This window comes from Corapipo altera, unplaced genomic scaffold (genome assembly GCF_003945725.1).
Source record: "Corapipo altera isolate COAL_440 unplaced genomic scaffold, ASM394572v1 49, whole genome shotgun sequence".
Lineage (NCBI taxonomy): Eukaryota > Metazoa > Chordata > Aves > Passeriformes > Pipridae > Corapipo > Corapipo altera.
Genome location: NW_020884879.1, coordinates 16,064,418 through 16,085,940, shown reverse-complemented (window position 1 = coordinate 16,085,940; position 21,523 = coordinate 16,064,418). Strand labels below are relative to the sequence as shown.

Below are 21,523 nucleotides of genomic sequence, written 5' to 3'. Positions count from 1 at the left end.
TATAGGCATTGATGAGAACCCCTGAGCCTTCTCTTCTCCAGGCTGGACAGTTACAGCTCTCTCAGCCTTTCCTCTTACAGAGATGTCCCAGTCCCTTCAACATTGCCTCTAATCATCTCCCATAAATCTGCTGATCTGACCTTTTACATTTTCTACACAATGTTGCCTCTTAATGTAGGAATCTTGTAACCGATGGCCTTCCTCTCTGCAAAATCTTCTTCACTTCTGTTTGGTTTAAGGTCTCTTTACTAATCTCTGTACCAGATAAAAAGCATAAAGAAAGAAATATTCTGCAAGCACCAAGAAACCTTACTTTATAAATAGCATCTATAATTGCATTAAAATAACTTCAAAATCTACCAACTAAAAATCCTCTCAACAAGACTTACATGTACCAATGTCTATGAAGATAAGTCTGTCAAGACATTTTCTATCTACTATTCAGTTGATTCTGTCTAACTACTACAGAATTACATGCCTGTGCTTAGTTCTGTTAGGCTATTACACAGCCACAGTGGAGAGGCATTTATCCTCAACATTTACAGTTAAAATGTAGAAGAAAGACAAGTGCCAGTACTCAAAGATTTCTTGACTGCTAAAAATTTAAACAGTGACAAGGTGGGATTTTCAGAAATACCAATCTGTATCTCACAGTTGTTACAAAATTAATCTTCCATGATACATCACATCGTATATTACCAACAATTTCTTTTTAGGTTTATTGAAATTCAGCTTTTTTTTTTTTCTTTTTTTACTGGTAGTCTAACACTATCTACTGCAGAACATTTTTCGCCTCAAAATTTTGTCTTAACAATGTAAAACAGAAGAGAGCACTATAAGAACCTCAGGATATACACTCATATTTTGTACCACATTAGAGCATAACAGCAAGACTTTCACTACATGCCTATTAACTTCTGCATTTGAAGAGAAACAACAGACTTTTTAAAAAGATGGGCTTGTACAGGAAATGAAGATAAAAGAACTTGTACTTCGTTTTCCAAAGGCACCATTGCTGCCACCTACAGATGAAACAGATTCATAGCTCCTGCTAAATAACTGGCACCTTACTATTTCTGAGTAATCAACATGTAAAATTCAGATAAATAATTTCAGAAACCTTCTCTAAACTCAGAATTGTCTTAAAAGTAGAAAACCACTTAAATACGCAATTTGCCTTGGGTTAGGTAGTAACTTCTAATGACACAGCAACTAAAGACTGAAAATGGGTTGAATGTACCAACAAATAGCTACAAATTAAGCACAATAGGGCACCTCAGGATTAGGTAAATTCAGGTCTAGTCACAGTTGCTTACAAAACAATATAGAGGCAAATGATATGGGATGAGATTGGAATATTTTGTATAGGGTTTTCTTGCTTACTTCAGCAGCACACCTGCACACAAAAAGGCTTCTTTCCTTTGACCTGCAACATCCTTTCTGTTGTCTGTAGTTAATGCTTTAATGAGCTTGAAAATAAAAAATAAATGCAATGGGTTTATATCTCAAATAAGTAAATAGATATCCTAAATCTCAAATAAGTAAACGTTTATTATATAAATCAAAGAAATTGTCTTGAAGGCCTAAATATAGGGATTATCAGCATCAGCGGCACATTATCTGTCTGTGGCTTTTGTGATGCCAACCAATTAACAGCTTTAATTGAAGTCAATGTTAAGGAGTAAATTTTTTTAATTACTGCATGATATAGGCCTGCATAAGGTACTGCCTGGCAAGTCACTTGTGCATCATGAGGCAAGCTATTTGGCTGCATGGGTGACTGCAAGGTAATGCAGCTGATGGGTTAGCAAGCACTTTAAATGTAGCTACACTAGCACTGAAGACACAGCCTAGAAGCAAGCTTGCTGTTGGTCCCTGGACAGCGAAGGTGCATCACTGCTGTCTGGCCGAGCAGCATTTGTTCTCTGACCTTTGAGGCCAGCTGAAAATCTGAGTTGTGAGCCGATACCAGCAAGTGCAGCATGGCTAGGCAGGCAGCAGGACATACCTCAGAGCTGCCTCCCTGCCTTGTGCCATCCCCTGCCTCGCACTGCCCAGGAAGCCAAAGGCATCAGGTGGATCTGTGCCAAACTGAGAACCAGTTCCCAACACGGGAAGGAGGAAAGAGACACAGTGTCAGAGTGGGGAACACCAGTTTGTCATGCATGGCAAGATGCAGACATTTGTTAGTATCTGAAGCTTTTAACAGCACATCTCCTGGCATGTATTGCATGTATTACCTGCCCACAATAGCATTTAAGTCCATTTTAAAAAAAAAATTAAACTTTGAATTTTCATGAAGTTACAAAGTTCTGTTGAAGCCACAAAGTTTTGTTTTTCAGTTCCATGCTGTGCACTGAGTTGTTTGTTTCTAATAAGTCTTTGGAACTTTGCCTATCAAGATTATGTTTGGTGATTTCTGTCTCTTCAGAAGAAAGTGAGAATCTGTTCTGTTCGCCCATGCCAATCCTAGAAATGGCCCTAGATCACACGTAAGAGTTGCACCTCTATTTTCACATAATGAAAAGAACATTTAAGAAAAAAATATGCTACCACCAAACACTTTTTGTTCTTTGTATTGCTACCATCATCTTAGAAATTTACATTTATTTGTTATAGGTAACATATGGGATCTAATATAGATATAAAACAATCAGATAATATTTCAAATTCTAATATTGGTAACATTCCCGTAATAATATTATCTGCTTTTATTTCAGGTTAAATTATGTTTATTCTTCATTTACAGGTGGTTTAAGGAGAGAACAAGCCTGCCCTAATTTCTTTAACAATGTCAGTTGAAAGGCAAACAATTGGGGGTTTCAGAAGGGACACTGCAAAGCCAAACAGGTGAATTTCAGCACCTTGCGGACTCCAGAATGAATGCTGTTTGCAAACACAATATTACTACCTGACAGTGACAAAATTTCACAAAATCACAGAATGGCTGAGGTGAGATCACTGGAAGTCATCTGGTCCAAGCCCCTGCTCCAGCAGAGCCACCTAGAGCCAGTTGCCCTGGACCATGTCCAGATGACTTTTGAATATCTCCCATAATAGAGACTCCACAACCTCCTTGGGCAACCTGTGCCAGCTCCTGGTCACTCTCACAGTAAAAAAGCGTTTCCTGATGTTCAGAAGGAACATCCTGTGTTTTGGGTTGTGCCCCATTGCCTCTGGTTCTGGCATTGGGCACCATGACAGGACAGGCAGCAATGGCCCTGTGACAGAGCCCAGCTCTGTCCTCTGTACACCCTCCCTTTACATATTTATATACACTGATGAGATTTTCCTGGGCCTGCTCTCCTGCAGGCTGGACAGTCCCAGCTCTCTCGCCCTCTCCTAACAGAAGAGATGCTCCAGTCCCTTCATCATCTCACTGGCTCTTCACTGGACACTCTCCAGTAGCTCTCCATTTTTTTTTTAAATGCTGAATCCTAAATTGCTCCTATATGCCATACAGGAGCATATATAGCTCCTACATCCTCTGTAACTGGGCACGTTCCTGGAATATAGAGAAGGTGCAGCTGCCCCTACAACAAATTTCTCTGGAAGAATCCTGCAGAGCCTGGACCTGCCTCTCACTGAGCAGCAGCGAGGCACCGACCGGGAAAAGGCGGACTGAATTCTACTGAGAACTGTTCTCCACGAAGGATAACTTTATCCCAGTGGATCACCACGGCGTTCGTTGGCAGAGGCCGAGTTCCAAGCGAAGCTCGGCGGCCGCCCCGCCTGGGCCGCGGGCCGGGAGGAGCCGCCTCACGGCGGGTTCGCCCCACAGCCGGGCGGAAGGCGCCGCGACCGGGCACCGGGAGGCGGAGCACGGGGAATACAGGCTTCCGCCTTCCCGCCCGCTGGCGTTGTGAGGGGAGGGGAGCTGGGAATTCGGGAGGATTCGCTGCAAGGATGGTGTCGCTGCTGCCGCGCATCGAACGGCTCTCGTCTCGGGTGGTGCGGGTGCTGGGCTGCAACCCGGGGCCCATGACTCTGCAGGGCACCAACACCTACCTGGTGGGCACCGGGCACAGGTACCGACCCTGCTGGGGAACGGGGCAGGGAGAAGGGGACCTGGCGGCGGAGGTCGTCTCTCTTTCCCCAGCCCGCGGTCGCTTCCCCTGCCCCGCCGCGGGGCTGTGCGCTGCCTCTGGAGCGAGAGGCGGCTGCCGGCCTGCTCACAAGTCCCTTAATTAGGGTAAGAAAGAGGAAAGAAACACTAAAGCGTTGAATTTTCGGGGCCGGTGCCCGGAGGTGGCTTGGACAGGTGGGGTGTGGAGCCCCGGCTGTGCGACACTTGGGCAGAGGCCGGGAATTCCCTGAGGGAAGCGGGTGGGAGCCTCAGGCCGCGCAGCTTCCCAGCCGTACTAAACGATGGTTCCTGCTACTTGTCCCGGAGTTGTAAATGTGTGGGCTATGTTTATTATTTATCTCACTTTTTAAATTGTCTTGACGCGGGCTTGGCATATCGGGAAGAAAGAGATGGCGTCTGGATATGGAGACATCAATTATTGCCACACTTCCATGCAATGTTGTCTTCTTCTGTTGTTATTTGTGTTTCAAATGAACACTCTTAATTTTGTGCTGTTTGTATGTCCCTCCCTTTTTTTGTCCGTGTGTAGAAGAGTCCTTATTGACACCGGAGAGCCAGCTATTCCTGAATATATCAGCTGTTTAAAGCAGGCACTGTCAGACTTCAATGTCTCTATTCAAGAAATTTTAGTGACACACTGGCATCGTGATCATACTGGTGGAATACCTGATATCTGCGAAAACATCCCGAATGGTAGGCCAGAGGTTTCAGATATTGAAATCTCATTTCATAATAACATTGAAAATGTTAGACGCGTGGCAAGTAAAAAACATTAACTGAATGCTTCTGTGCAAAACAGCTGGATTATTCTTCTGGAATCTTCATATAAGATACATGTACTGTTGAAGTGTATTGAATGAGAGCAATGAATAGTCTGAATATTGTACTTGTAGTACTACAGTTTTTCTTCAGTACCTGTGCATACCTTCATAGTGATTTTTTTCTTATGTCTGAATAATGAGAATTTAGATTACCATCAGCAGTTTACATGGTATTAAGTGATGTGAGAAAAACTTGATAATCCTTCCTTTTTACAGTGACTGCAGTGACAAATTGATTGTTATTTTCACTCGTGTAAAAACAAATAATTTGAATTTTGAAAAAGAAACATGCATAACTTTGAGATTCCTACAGGAGCCCACTAATAATTGTTGACAAATTCACAGGCCTCAGATCATGAGGGGAAAGTGGTAGGGCAGTCCACAGGTAAATTCTGATCTAAAAATGTGCATTTCATATTGATAAACAGTAGAAGACATTTCTGCTTTGGTACCTGGGAAGGGAATAAGCAGTATGGATAATCCAGTAATTCTTAACATTGTTGAACTTTATCATGAACTTTGTCACAGGCTTTATTTTGTAAAACTGCTAAGTACTTTTCTGCAAAGAAGCCTGGGCACTACTGAAAACAGTTGGTGTCTTGGTGAGGATTTTGGGCTTGTCAACCCATGAGTGTGGTTGTAAAGACTAGCAAGGAATATAAATGCCTTTCTGGGTTCTTATCCATAGCTGTTCCAGCCAAGGCATGCACAGTTCAGAACAATAAAAGCTGAGGGAAGTTGCAGCTCAAAAAAGTCTCCAGTTTTAGGCAAATGTTGAATCATAATGAGAATGTGAGTGCAGAAATCTTAGTAGTGTTGTAAAAGTTTATGCAGGGTGGCTCTTGATGACTCACGAAGGAATATTTGTAAAATATTATAATTACTGACCTTTTAATATCATTTCTGATTTTTTTTTCATCTTCTGATTTGTTGCTGGTTCAGAGTACAGTATTCAAAATCAGTGGCTTTCTCTATTCTTTACAAACATGAAGTTACTATTCAGAATTTATTGTTTCTAGTTTTGTATTCGTACTGTGTGATAATTAATAGTACTCATTAAAAAAATAACCTTTCTGTGGAATTAGCTTTGTTAGTGACAAATTCCAAACATCAATTTCTTTACTTTCTTTAAATATTAGACTCAGGATATCGCATCTGTAAGCTCCCTCGTGTCCCTCACTGTGAAGAAACAATAGAAGGAGGACATAAATATTTTTATCTTAAAGAGGGTGATGTGATACAGACAGAGGGAGCCACACTCAGGTAAACACCAATTTCTGCAAGTTCTTTTTTCTTCAGAATTCTGACACGTACATGTATCCTAATTTCGATGACTGCAAACCCATACATCTAGTCTTTTCATCACTTATGCATGTGGGCTTCCTGTCATAATCCAGCAGGTATGTTAATACAAAGAAATCGATTTTATGAATAAGAATTATCAGGAATTAGCCTTTGGTCTTTGGACTCAGCAGAGAAATTAGGAACATTTCCCTAGAAAAATATTTTCTTTGGGAAAATCAAATAAAATTTTACATACTTTCTTATCACTCTTACATAAGTACTTACTATTAAAATTGATACTTTTGTGAAAGTGTATGGTAGTCTGGATGGATTATTTAGCATACCTTTGCATTTACTTTAAAAATATTTCCCAAGGAGACACTAAAACATTTAATACTTAAAATGTTAAATTTTAAACCTTGAACCTGTGAGGTTCTTGAAGGGTGCCAGTCTGGGAGAACTTCTTCCCAGGGAGTATATTGCCTGTAATGTCAGTTTGAATGAGTGTGAAACAGAAAGCCACTCTACCTCATGGAAGTACACAACAAAAAGGTCTGATCATTCTCTTTCCAGGCTCCTTTCATTAACAAGGCATTACACTTCTAAGGACAAAGTTTGCTTGTTTTCCTCAGTTTAGCTGGGAATTATATCCCAATTTGCAGAATGTCAGTTGGTTGATTGGAAGAAAAAAAAAAAGTCACTTTTTTTTTAAAGAAAAGGTATTTTTAGGACATATTTGTCCAAAAGCATTTTATTTTGTTAGTGTAAAAAAAAAAAATTTAATAAAAAGAGTGTTACATTGCATATTGAAGACCTTTCACTTCCCTAAGTGGCCCACGTTTGGACAAAAATTTAAAGATGTAAAACAACTTTTTAAATTTCAATCCTAGTAAGACAAGAGTGGCACATTTTGAAGTTTGAGGTGGTGGAGGACCAGGCCTAAGTGTGTTTTGTCTCAAACATTATGACTGTCACGACAAGAGAGTTGTGATTGGCAGAGAGGATCCCATGGAAGTGGGGCAGTTCCGAGCCAACTTCCTTTTCTGCCTTCAGACTCATGCCTGCATCAGTCCCCCACCCCAGCTCACCTCCTGGGGTGGCTGTGCTGTTGTGGGAGTTGGGAGTTTGTTGTAAAAATACACGGATATTTAGCCAACACCTTTGAGAAGTTGGTTGTGAGGAATGGGAGCTTGTTAAGTGTGTTGTCTGGGACTAAATAGTGGGCTAGTTCCCAGAGTTAAGACAATTATACCACTAAGCACAGGAGTTCCCTGTCATGTGTCTGGTGTCCTTGTTCAGCCTGGTGAGAATTTATAATAGACATCACAGCCCCTATGGAGTCATGACAGGGGTAATGCATCCAAACTTCATGCTTGGTTAAAAGCAGGTAAGCTCTTTAAGGATACTCTCAGATCCACCACTGGTTCCAAGATAGCAGTATCTGCATGTTAAATTTTAGTTAGCAACCTTCAAGTTTTCAAGGTGAGCCAGGCAGTGCTGGGTTCATTTTCGATTGTTTTTCCATGTTAGTGGTTTCCTGGTAAAGTTTCATCAAGAACTGGAGGATAACACTTCCTACAAAGGCAAGATACAACCCATCATCTCGATTTTGATGTTGCTTCCGTAGGGTGATGGCTGAGCTCGGTATTCAGTAAGAGCTGGAAGTCATTGTGTTGGATGGTGCTGTACTTGTGGTCTCATATCCCTGGCTGGGAGCTGTTTAGCCTTTCCCTGTACGCTGTGCTTGGCACCAGCTCTGTCAGTTCCTGATGCATCTGCCATTAACAGGAAGATTGTCCACTGTCCCTTTGTGGCATGCTAATGCAGTGCTGATTCAAGGTGTGGGTCCTTAATCTTTACCATTCAGATGTTTAATGACCCGCACACAGAACAGCTAAAAGACCATGCTTCTTTGTATTTGATGGCTCTGCTCCTCTGTGCCATGGGGCTTTCAGGGAAAAATGAATTTTGAGAAATTTAACTTTATCTGGGTCGGGTTCAGAAGTTTAGAGTTAATTTCTAAAGGGATAGACGTCATCATTAACCTTATTGCTAAGTACAAGGTGTATGTCAAGAATGTCACACTTTTCAATTTGGAAATAATATTTGAATCTTTCTTTTTGAAAGCTTCAGAGTAAAGCCCTCTAAAGCAGCAGTTGTACACGGCTAGTGAGCTCCCTTAATGCACTTGTATTATGATGTGTCACGTAAGTAAAAGCATGTCAGTAAGTAGAGATGATGATCTGTGTTCTCTGCCTGGTATAAGGAAATGGACTGGGATTAGACAAAGTGATACCCTGGTTACATGAACTTTTCGGCCTTTTTTTGGTCAGTTTTTTTCCGATTCTTGTGGGCTGCTTTGCAAGTGTTTGATTTTGTTATTATTTGTTCTTGCTTCAAAAATTAAGCATATTTGCTGTATGAAAAACTTGTGCTTTTTTGTTGTTGTTCTTTAAACAGAGTTTTATATACACCAGGACACACTGATGATCACATGATTTTACATCTAGAAGAAGAAAATGCTGTATTTTCCGGTGACTGTATTTTAGGGGAAGGAACAACAGTCATTGAAGACCTGTATGATTACATGAAAACTTTGAAAAGATTGTTAGAAATGAAACCAGATTTGATATATCCAGGTAAGTGGTTCTATTTTTAACTTCTTTCTTTTACTGTGTAATTTTGAAGTATGTCCTCTGAGAATTTGAGAACTCTTATTACAATCAAACACCATTCCTGATGTAACAATTCAAGTTCATTACTTAATAAGCACTAAGCTAAGATGACTTTATGGCATGGTGGTTTGCAAGACTTGAAAATTTTTAGTGATAGGTATCTTTCCTTCCTGAAATTTCTCCATTTGAGGGTGAATCTTGTGTTTTTGTGCCCAAAGCCTCCAGAGACCAGAATCTTTCACTGTTTAAATTGTACAGCAAATTTAATTTTCTTATATTACTGTATCCATGTGCCTTAATGTTACCCTGGAAATAAAAATAATAGTTGTTCTTTTGATCGTTTCCATCCCCACATATTCTGTCGCTGTGAGTACCTAGTAAAGTTTTTTTGAGAGAGGTGTCCATCCCTTGCAACACAGATTAATCACAAATTCATCTTGAAAAGCTGCAGAACTGTGAAATGGTTGTCTTAGTTAATGACTTAGGTTAAATTTGAACAAGAGCCAAACATGTTCTAAAAATAAGTTGCCGATTCACTCAGTCTATGACTTTTCTTTAATTTTTTTCCTCTCTTTCCTCCAAACCTTGGGAATGCATTTACTTTTCATATAAATCATGTGTCTATTTGACAAGACTGCATTTTAAGAACTCATTATGTAACAAAGGTTTAAGCTCCTCATTTGCTTTCTCAGAGCTACATCTCAGGATTTTTTCTGACTTTTTCTGTTTCATCATCTTCAACTTGTCATTCTGAGCTACTGTGTCTACATTCTCAGTCCTGTCTTGCTCCATTAACCATCTATGTTTAGCCTACTGTCTTGTGTTCACTCTTAAAATAGCCTTCTTTTGAAGCAGGTTTCCTTTAAGTGCTTTAAGATCTAAGCATACAAATACTATATAAGAAAAACATCATTATAGATATTCCATGGACATGGAGGCTGATGTAGACAGAATAGCAACTTGGTCATAGTTATTGACAACTTCTTTTAAAACTAAAGATATTTTAGCTCCCAGAATCTCACTCAAATGTTCTACTCTCTTTCAGTCTGTTCCTCTAATTCAATTTCTGCCTTCCAAAAGTCCATATATGCCAAACTCTATTTTGTTTATCAATTTTATCTGTTGTATTTCACTCTGTTCTTAATGGTTATGTATCTAGATTACACATTCACCCAGGCTGAATATTTGTGCCTTTTATATGTAACTGTTGTAACTGTGCTTGTACTGTACTTGCAATTAGGAAGCCAGTCTGATATGCATTTTCAGTGATGAGTAGCCAGGTATTGAGTTGGTTCAAAATTAACTTTCTTTTTTCATCCATGCACCAAAAAGTGTATGTGCAGCTGGGTAGAAGACGGTTATTGCTCAATCAGAACAATTGTTTATGCTGTTGGATAAGTATAGCAGAAGGTAGTTTGTTTTGCTATGCATTCTGTGGAAGTTGAGAACTTCGTCTGTACTGCAGTTTTAGATCTTCATAATTTTTGAACTGTTTTTCTGTTCCCCATCCGTGCTTTAGCACTCATGTGGCAGCCTCAGAATTAGATGAATTTTTGTAACAAGCTGAGTGCTGGCTAGGTGTGAGTAGCTGAATTTTGCCAATCATTCCCCTTCCGTGCTTCTTTTTCAATTTAATGCAGAAGTGCCTCAGGCAGAATACTGATGACATCTACTTACAGTCGGTATTTGATGAGAATCCTTGGGACAAGAAAAGGGCATTTTAGTCAGCAGAGGGCTCCCCATCCTGTAATAATGAACAATATTCCTTCATAATACAGAAAAAATGGTACTGGAGTTAGGAATCTATGCAAAATTTCATGAGCCAGTTGTTTTCTTCAGTTCTGTCCTTTATGCTATAATTTAAAGTAAGAGAATCTGTATTATTTCACAGTGTGTTACTAGAAAATAATATGAATCTGTCTGATATAAATTTGTGGAATGACAGTCATATTTTGGGAGTGCTTTTCATGTGCTCAGAAACGTTTTACATTTATTCAGATATAAATCCATTTGTGGATGAAGTTAACTATATTACTGTCCTGGAAAAATGATGGATGGGAAAGATCCACATCTGGATTTAGTTCCTAGCTTTCTGACATACAGAACAGCTAGGGATCAAATGATGCAATGGATATGAAATGCCTTTAACTTTCCATTTCAGGTCCTGGCATTGGTCTCGTAGTCTAAGTCAATTAAATCACTTGGAAGAGTGGGGACAGCTTTTAAGATGCCTTGTGATTCCATGTGCAGGCCTTACTTTTGATTGCTTTAATGAGACTTCTGTCCTTAGAGAATGCAAGAGAATGGACAGTTACTGTTATAGTCTCTGCTTTGTGTATCTTTTAGTGTGTTTTTTCTAAATTTAAAGTTTTGGTTTTATAAATAGCAACAGTGTTATATTTGTAATTTACTTTGTAAGGGACAATAGCTTCAGATTAAATATGTTTGAAATCATTAAATATAAATGCATATGACAGTATAGTTTTATATTTGCACATTACATATATTTATAATACTATATTTACACAAGGTAAGCTATATTTAGTAATTTCAGATGTGCTGAAGTGAGTGTATGAGTTGAATTGTGTATATTTTGACTTACGGAAGAACAGATTCCTTTGACACTTTATTTCACAGATATTCAAAACATGAAAAATTAATTGCTCTTTTTTTATAAGCTGCCTGTCCTCAGACAAAATTAGCTTTAATTTAAAAAGCCTTAATACTAAAAAGTCATTTAGTCAGTTAACCCAAAGTACAAGTAAAGAATAAGGTGATTTCTTTAAATAGTCCAAGAATCTCAAAAAGAAACTGTCCAATTTGGATGATACTAAATAACTTCTAAAAGAAAGCTATGGGTTTTTACACTACTTTCTTTTCTACTAATTTTGTAAATAACTCATTGGCAGAGCTGGAAATTGCTGTTGCTACTTCAGTGAGATATACAGGCAAAGAAATAGGAAACCTTGCTATAAAAAGCATGTGATGATTATTCGTGCAAGTAGATTTCTCAGTAGGTAAAACATTAAGTTTAATTTCTGTGCATGTAATTCTCATGGCTGAAGAAAATTTTCATCTATCATTTTAGTGTACCATGAGGCAGTATTTGATTTTTCCATAAAGGTTAGTGCTTTACCAATTAAGCCTTTTCTTAAGGTGATTCAAAGACTTGTCAGCAAGCTGAACATTTCTGAACTGGCACAATAAGTCCAGGAGAAAAACATGTGGTTTTTTTTATGAACCAGCCGGACATAAAATGACCCACCTGTAACTTTCCCTTGTGCCTTGCTTATTCCTGCCCTGGCACATTCCGATTGGCTCACTGATTTGTCCCTTGTATTAGTTTTTTTGGTCATACTTATGATCACTTATGTTTTTAAAGAAATAAAATGCAGTGTATGAATCAGTTCTGAAGATCTGTCCTGGAAAATTACCTGTCACAATTAAAGATGCCACCTCAGTGCTTGCTAGGTAGTCCCCAACAGGACAGTAGTACCTGAGTCCTTTACATCAGCCACTGTTGTTCAAAGGCCAGTATCAGTGTAAATCATCAGTGTCAATGTCCTTTGGGGAGGGGAACACAGGCAAACACAGATTCTATAATAACATGAATCTCATTTTAAAGTCTGCTCAGCAATGAACTCCTTTCCATTTTTTTTAATAGCCTAAAGTAGTCTTCCCTTGCTTTCCTCATTCCATCTGAAGTATTCCTTTTCCCCATTCAGACTTTTCATATCCTAATTCTTCCTTTCCATCTTAATGCTTTTCAGTTGCAGACTGTGATACAGGCATTCAAACTTAATTGTGGCCTATTTATATGATGGGAAGAAAAAAAAAAAATAAAAAAAAAAACCACAAAATTATTCAAAGAGCGTCTGACAATTTAACATCAAGGATACTCTGACAGGGTGATACATAAAGGTGCTGCTTATTCCTTTTGACTCTTAAATCTACCAGAGTTTATATAGGAATGTTTCAATTATTCAATAGCATACTTAATTCCAGATTTGAGTAATAGTGCTCTGGTACATGTGTTTTGATTTTTAGGTCATGGCCCTGTAGTACGTGATGCAAATACTAGAATCCAAAACTACATTTCTCACCGAGTTGCACGTGAGCAGCAAATTCTAAATGTGTTCCAGAAGAATACTGGAAAATCATACACATCCTCAGAGCTTGTAAAGATAGTATACAAGGTAATTGTTGATTCAAAGTTTTTAGATCAAGCTAAAGAAAATTGAGGTTATGTTTATAAAATTGTACGTAACAGTTGAAGTCTTTGAGTGAAGACCATGGTGGCTTCTTACAAGAGAGGAAAAAAAAATTCTGCTTGTTTGGGATTCACTTATGACTGCATCTAAATTGTATTGCTTAAGCACTTCACTGGAGTGAGACCCAGATGATTCTTATGAACTTCTTATTTCACTACCTAGATGGCCCTAAGCACAGTTTCATAGGATGAAGCAAAAATAAAGTTGTACAACTTGGTTCTAAGGGGAAAGTATAACATGGCAAGTAGTCACTGATTTGCCAAACTGTGTTTGGAGTCTCCTGAAGATTGGTTAGAACTTCTTGTTCCCGATTTTTCAGTCTGCAGGAGATTGCAGGTATACTGCAGCTCCACAGAAATGGATGTTGCTACTCAGAAGTTGGATAGCTTGTGTGTGTCATCAGACAGGAGTAAGAGTATTTTTTTGTTCCTTCACCATTCTTCATGTAACCTCTGCAATCCCTGTTGTGTGGGGGTTGCCCCTCCTAGCAAGCAGAGATGAGAGATACAGCATTTACTTAGAAGGAAGATGACAAAGTTGCCAATGGCTTTGGCTTGTGCACAGATCTCTAACAGCTTCACAACTCGTTTTTCATGGTTCTGCTGACCTCCAGTTTCCAAAAGAATGAGTACATCAAATTGAATGTTTTGCAATGCTGTTCGTTACCTGTGGCAATTCAGCTTCTGCAGTTTTCCAGCCTGATCAACTAGTTTTTAAGTATACAGCCATTGTCATGTTTCTGTAAATCACAAATCGCTTGTCCTACATATAAAAAAATTTTTTCAATACTACTAAAGCTTTATATTACAAAGAAAAGTGTGTGCTTTCAAAGCATTTTAAAGGTTCACAATTTATTTAACTAATTTTCTAGTGATTTTTTCTACCATGCTCATATTATTTAGAGAAGAACTTTTTAATTTTCAAAAACAAAAAAAAAAGCTTTACTTTTAGGATGATAGAGCTGGAGGGGGGGAAATTTGAGCAATCATTATAGAATCATAGAATGCTTTGGGTTGGAGGGACCTTAAAGGTCATCTAGTTCCAACCCCCCTGCCACAGGCAGGGACATCTTCCACTGGACCAGGTTGCTCAAAGCCCTACCCACACTGTCCTTGAACACTTCCAGGGATGGGGCATCCACAGCTTGTCTGGGCAACCAATGTTACTATTTTTTACCTAATGAGCATTGAAAAATTTTAAGAGATGTTTTGTCCTCCTGAAGCTGTTATATTTTTTAATTGTTCACTTATTTACAGACACTAATCACTACAGGATGTTTAAACCTATGCAAATGTTGTTGTGGAATAGAAGTGATAGGTTTATGTGGAGAAATGCATCTTAAATTTGTCTTTAAAAATACTCAGCTACACTGACAACCCAGTGCAGACAGAGCTCAGAAGAGCCCGGTCTTCTCAATGCTGGCCAAAGTGTACATCATACAAACGGATAATGCAAAAAATGAGCAAAGTAAACAAAAATGTGTTGTTAGACTGCTAGTTTAACTGGTGTAAAAATGATTCACTCATCTCTGTTTCCTGTAGCTAACTGAATGTTCAACATGGTAATTCAGAAGAGGAAAATATGTGGTAATGAACCATGAGTTCCATGTATTGAAAAAATAATTGATGAATATTTAAACAAACACAACATGCATATTTTTTGTTCCCATTAGGAAATCCCTGAAAATTTACTTCCAGCAGCAGAAAAAAACCTCCTAGTCCACTTGAAGAAGCTGGAAAAAGAAGGAAAAGTGTGTAAGTTGTGGATGGGGGGTAAAAGGAGGGTCATTTTTATTTTATAATAAAATGTTACTCATTTTATTATAGTGCATTATTTTATAGGGGAAAAAAATGCAATTTGTTGCTGTAGCTTTGTTTCAGTTTGAAGTAGAGTGATATACAAAATGATTGTACAGTATTTTCAAACTTTTAGAAAATATTCCATGAAGTATTTATTACTTGCCTAGAGCACAGTGCATATACCTTTAAATTTTTATTTGCAGCATACCATAGAATACATTCCTAATGCTAGCATTTATATCTTTGTATATTTTCTGGAATTCATACCTAAATATGCAAGTACATAGCATTTTATGGGCTTACATTTAAGTTTCTGCATTTCTTAAATGCATATCTTTGTGTGTATGTGTTCTAGAGATGCTTAACATCAAGCAGTGTAAATTTTTACGATTTCTGATTAGTACAGTACCTAAGCAGAGCAACTGTATTTAGTTTACTGTTTCTATTTCTGTAATGACATGTGCATATGGAAATGTTATTCAGACAGAAGCTGAATATAAGGAATATATTTCTTCCTGTTCGTTACATAACTGCACCCAGAACTGTCTACTTATAAGTAAATAATGACACAAATATTTAATGACACAAATAATTACAGCTGCTTCAGATTTTCAGCATTTACCAGCCTGAATAACAACATGAAATTAGTGGGGTTTTTTCAACTTAGACCTTCTGTTTATTTTAGTGATAAAACAGCTACTAGATACTAATTGAACAACTGAAACTTAATTTTTGTAATAATAATAACCTTCTTTTTATTCAAAGAAAATAGACTAGTGTCACATAGATGCAGTTATTACTCAAGTTCAGAAAGTGTTGTCTTTAGACTCACTTGTGCAGAACGCCATAGAAGCTTACCAGCATGATACTGCACCAGCTTTTAAATATTATTTTAAATATATTCTTGGTTATTAATATACATTACTGACCTACACATTTCTGCACTTTGGCTCCAGCAGATTCCTCAAGAGCATTGGGTGCTGTTGGCTGGTTTATCCCTTCCTTTCACTACCAAAGTAGTTCAAGAAACAGCATTTTCTGTTTAGATCAAGTAGTGGATAAATTAACTTTCCCTTGAAAGGTAGACTTGCAGTCTTCCCTACAAAAACCTGTGTGCATCTTGAATGTCTGGGAATTACTTTGTCTGAGCGAGCTACAGACTTTAGGGTTTATTTGTTTGTTTGTTTGTTTTCCCAAAAACACCATTTTTGTGTTTACTGAACAAAAATAACTGTTTTCCTCAGAAATCACTTTTCAGTTTTTAAGAGACAGCAAATACAGTCAGTTATTTGTTCACAAAGAATCAATTACTTGAAAATATTGATATATTTAAATAACTAGAGGAGATACTAATCAGAATAATTGTAACTCTTACTGCAGTTGGAAGTCCTTGATTCAGATGTATGCTCCTGTTTTCCAGGAAGGACAAGAAGTGCCCTTTGAAATTTTTTGGTTTGGTTTGGTTTTTAAACTTCAGTTTGTGCTCACAGAGAAGGAGGAAAACAATCTTATCTAACACTTGGGGTGCTGATCTCTGCAGTTGCTGAATTTTTAAATATAAGCTTGGGCCCAGGTCTATGGTAAATGCTGAACATCACGTGACCTTTGTCCATTTTTCAGTTCAAATTAAGGATGTCTGTTAGGGAAAACTGATTCTGTTGGTTCTGGGCACATAGCATGCCAGTGCTTGTGTACTCTCATGGTACTTGCTCATTTGATTTTGGTGTCCTTTGATGTCCTTTCCACCTACTCAGAGTTGCAGCATTTCAAGTTTTGTTCTCATTATGGAAGACTTGAGTTGTAGACATAACACTGTCTGCTTAATTGTCACAAAATATTTTTCCCATCTTGTCAGTATTGCTAAGGAGTGTGACAGGCACATTACAACCTTACAAGAGAGTTCCTCAGTGCAAATGGTGGCCATATGCTGTCTGCTGCACTCATTAATTTACCGCTTCAGACTGGGCACTGCGGTTTTTCTTAGTACGGAACTTTTATAACTTCAGTTGGGAGCGACACTGCCTTTACAGATCTCCTTTTCTTACTTGAAACAGAAAAATAGTGTCTTGTAAACAGGAGCACAGCACAATATGTGCATGAAAGCTTTCTCCCGTGTTTGGATATAATTTGGTCATTATATCATAGCTGATGAAGGGATAAAAATAATTTGACTGTTCTTAATGTAGCAGCACAGACTTTTTTTCCCTCTAAAGTTTATAAATTTCAGAAAATAGAACAAGGGCTCTTCTACCTCAGATTTCTTAATACCTAGAAAGTTTAATATTCTGAACTTTAAATAACTAGAGTATTATTAAACCCTTTTTATTAATCACTCTTGATATTGCTAGGTTACATTGTGAAACAGTTAATGTTTATCACCTTCCTTGAAAACTGAACATTGGCCTGAAGGAAAGTATTTCAATAACTTTAATAAAAAATTACATGTAGACATACATGTGCATGTACAGGTTTAAGTTTGAGATAGTCTAATGTTTATAAATAGACTCTTAAGTGTTGGTTTGTGACTAATTTGGCCTTTTTTTTCTTAACAGTACGTGACGAAACTCCCACCTTCAGATGGAAAAACAATTTATAAGTTATGCAAGATTGCTCAAGAATGTATTTAATCTGCACAATTGCTGTATGAAAAAGTATAATGATGAGCTCAGCCTATATGTAAAATAAAAACTAATTTTTACTTATTTTTTTAAAATCAGTAACACAGTTTTAAAGCAATGTTACAGTCAGTTAACTAATGTTTTTCATGTTCTACTTCATAGGAATTTTAAAAGTATCCTGATAGGTACTGAGTTAATAAAATGGAATGAGCATGAAGAACCAAATCATACCTTTGTTACAAAATGCCCAGTTTTATCATCAGTGGCAGAAGACAGATAGCAAAGTCTTATGAACTTAATATTATGATGTCATAAAGCAATATAATAAACTTTATAAATCAGATATATAAAAAACTGTAGTAAAAAGAAGAGAAAATATGTTATTCTAAGCCTGTTTTCATTTGCTCGTGCTTCTCAAGAAGTGATTTTCTAATAAGTTATCTCTACGTTCTAAAAAACCAAGTTATTTCTGTTAATAGATGTAAATGCTGGGGGTTATGTTCCTTTTCTAATTTAGCTGACTGTGCTCATCTTTGCTGGTTGTTCGCTGCAATAGATTTGAACAAATACTGAAAGTAATTTCAGGCTTCCCTGTTTTCTGGTGGAAACACCATTTCTATGGAATTCATTCAGAGGATTCAGTAATTTTAACTAACCAGTGTCAAAAATGTCCTGAGTTGGAGTAGATTCTTAAATTCTTTATCTTCTAAGATTCTGCAAGAATGTAATTTAAAATCTATATAAATTGAGATACGTATTACACACCATATGAAATTAACTTTGTGACATCATAACTAACAACCTTCAGGTTTTGCTGTTAAATCCACTTAAATTACAAATATTTTAACTAAAGGTTGTATTTGGTTGTAAAATACTGTATAGTGTATTAAAATACAATGTTTGATGATTAATTTAAACTGTGAGTTCCCTTCTCTGTGTAGCTTACACCTGAAGAATAGTGCATAAATGTTGGCATTACTTTGTGTGTTCCAAGTATGTGGCATTTAATGATACATACACTTCTTTTAATGTTGGCTCAACCTTAAAAAACAGAAGCAGATACGAAATGTTTTGAAACTACCAGGGACAAATATATGTCCCTTAAAACCTTTCACCATTCAATCCTCTACCCTCATTTGTGGAATACGAATATGTTTGGGTATGTAAAGACATGTCATGTCATCATACTTAGCATTATTTTATGAAGTTGATGGCATTTGTTCTGATCAGATGAGACAAATGCAAAACAAAAATGCTCCCGAGAACAGCATCCAAAACTGAAATAATATTCTGAAGTAGCAGCCAGACCCCTTCAGAAGGGAAATAATTACTTTCTGTTAAAATTATGCTGTTTGCAAACTTCATCGATCTGACTTTTGGCCACATCACAACATGCACTCACTTTTAACTTTTGGTGCAGTGCTGTTTTGAGGTCTTTTTCAGGTCTCCTAGTTTTCCTTTCTTTTGTATTTTCCGTTTACTTGCATTTTTCCATTTCAGACTCTTTTTGTTCCTTCCCCACACAAACATTTTTTTTCAATTCCTTTTGGATTCTTTCTCTCTTCATAGTTACTCAGAAGTTTTCTCATGGACTTCTTGCCATTAATAATTAATTCTCCTGTAGCTATTTCGTGAATCTGTAGTTTTCTTTTCCATTGTTAGGAATAAAAGCATAACTATCACTACTTTCTTTAAAAAAAAAAATTCACGTGCTCTTACGTCGTTTTGCTTCTGGAAAACAGAAATATCAGTGAAGTGACACAGTTTTCTGTCATGAGGTCTGAAAACCTAAGACAGTAGGAAACCAGTATGAAGAGGTGATATTCTCTTTTTGATCTAAAGAAGAAATCTAATGTTGCCTAACCATTTTCTTCTGTTTTACTGTAAGTTTTTAAATACAGGGAAATGGCTTTAGAATCCAATTAAAGAATTGTTGGAACTTGCAGACAGCAAAGAAAGTAAGAGAATACAGATCAGAGAACTTCATGTTCTGTGCTGTGCCACAACAAATACCTGACATCTTCAAAAGAAAATGAGGGAAAGGGCAGTTTAACCAGACAAGTCATTAATGATTGTGTATTGTGTCTTTGAAATATTAAGAGCAGAGTTTGCAGTGTTACTAAGATGTATATGTGTAATAAAGGGTGCTTACCTTTCCTATGACATGTTGTAAAGGTCTCAAGACTCCTTGTTGATTATGTCAGATAGAATGTTTATTTAAAAATGATGGTAATGTAAGCTATAGGCTGTGTATGTATAAAAATGGGAATTAGTCTTTCACATCCCTTATATGAATATGTTCATCTGTGCAGAATGCACTGAAAGTTACAGATAAAAACAAGAGAAGGAGCAATTTCTGTCTCAACAGGTTAGAAGGGCAAAAGTCATTTGCTGTGTTAACTTTCTAAAGAGCTGAGGACAGAAGCTGGAGGAAGCACAAGTTGTGTTTCCAGCCTTCCTGCCAGCTCATGTGAAGATTCTGTTCTGAGGGACTGCATCATTTATTAGGTTTAAGACCTAGGAAAAAAGTTTGATGGTAGTTATAACCTTTTTGAGGTTTTCTATTCTGTTTCTTGCTAACTTGCTTATTTAGACTTCTTTTAAAATTGTTCTTGGTTCTGTCTTTAAGCATATTTGATGACAAGTGAATTAAGGAAAGGTTCCCAAATAGGAAGAGTGTTGTGTTTGTGTCTTACAACTGAGGGTGCTGTAATACTCTTCCTCCAAAAGTCTCCACAGTCTTGCCACCTGAAACACTTTATTTGGTTTTCTTGGTGAGGTTTTGGGCACACACATGCACAGGTGCTAGTGGCTTCCCCTGTTTCAGGTGATAGGGAACTTCTTTTCTAAATCATGTGACCATTTTGAAGCCTAGTGTTGCAAAACGTGGGTATCTGGAAAGAAACATAGCAAACATAGACCAGCCACCTACTGGCAAGAAGCAGAGTGAAGGCTGACTGTCGTGTTTCAGATTATCCCACTTTACCTAGACAGCTGTCAGAGACTGAAACAGTTAATGGTTTATGCATTCTAGGATTGCCAAGGGACTTCTGCAGGCTTCTGCAGGACTTTTGCATTATACCTCTGATGGTCCATCAAAGCCCATACCCCCCCTGCCAATCTTGAAAGGCAGGAAAAACCCTTTTGGCCAGGCCCCTCAGGAAAACTCAGCACAGACCCAGGAGATGTTGGAGGCTCCTGGCATGGCCTGTGACACTAACCATGGATATAGTAACTCATAACTTCTTTGAGTGTGAGGGCTTCCCTCCTTCACCCCCAACAGATCAAGGCCACCACTTCAACTGACAGACATGGAAGCTGCAACTACCAAGTTTCATCACTGGACCCCGTGGGCAGTGACTATAGACATCTTTCCACTCTCAGCTTTTCTTTCCCTTACTCTCCCTTACCCTCATCCTGTCTTTCCTTTCTCTCCCTTAAGCATTTCCCCCCCCCCAGGGGTTATCCCTATGATAGATAATATAGATGACAACACCCAAAATGCTAACATACCTGTTAAAACAAAATTGTTAAAATAAACCCTACCTATATATGTTTTCAGACACCAATTATTCAGTGTCGTTTCACTCTAATCCACCCCAAGGGAATTATTGATAAGAACCTGGGTTACTCCCCTCCCCTTTTTCTGGGGTGGGTCGTAACAACAGCCATATGAAACTTCATGTGGCAGAAGAGGGAACTGCTGATAAAAGGAAGGTGTGGAAACTTCAGATGAAGTGACAGGTTACCTTAGTATAGCAGTTTATAGACTGTATATATAGACTGTATCATTAGGACTAACACTAAACTAAGCTGAAACCAAGGGTCTCAGTGCTTGTATGACAGGACATCCAGCCAAATGCTCAAGGCACTTACTGATTATAGCTTGGGAAAGCATGTCTTGTCCCAGTTAAGTCCTGTTTGTTATATTCTGTGGAGATGAGATGACCTAATTTCTTTTAAGTCTG

General features: G+C 37.8%; 1 protein-coding gene across 1 annotated transcript; it reads left to right on the top strand.

Annotated features, from left to right (window-relative positions):
* The first annotated feature begins 3,779 nt into the window (after positions 1 to 3,779).
* On the top strand, positions 3,780 to 19,720 carry LACTB2 (lactamase beta 2). The gene is made up of 7 exons (XM_027638742.1): positions 3,780 to 4,028; positions 4,617 to 4,780; positions 6,048 to 6,171; positions 8,653 to 8,831; positions 12,915 to 13,063; positions 14,811 to 14,892; positions 17,490 to 19,720. Exons 1-7 carry the CDS (start codon positions 3,907 to 3,909, stop codon positions 17,531 to 17,533), a joined length of 864 nt encoding a protein of 287 aa, XP_027494543.1. The 5' UTR covers positions 3,780 to 3,906; the 3' UTR covers positions 17,534 to 19,720.
* Positions 19,721 to 21,523: the final 1,803 nt, after the last annotated feature.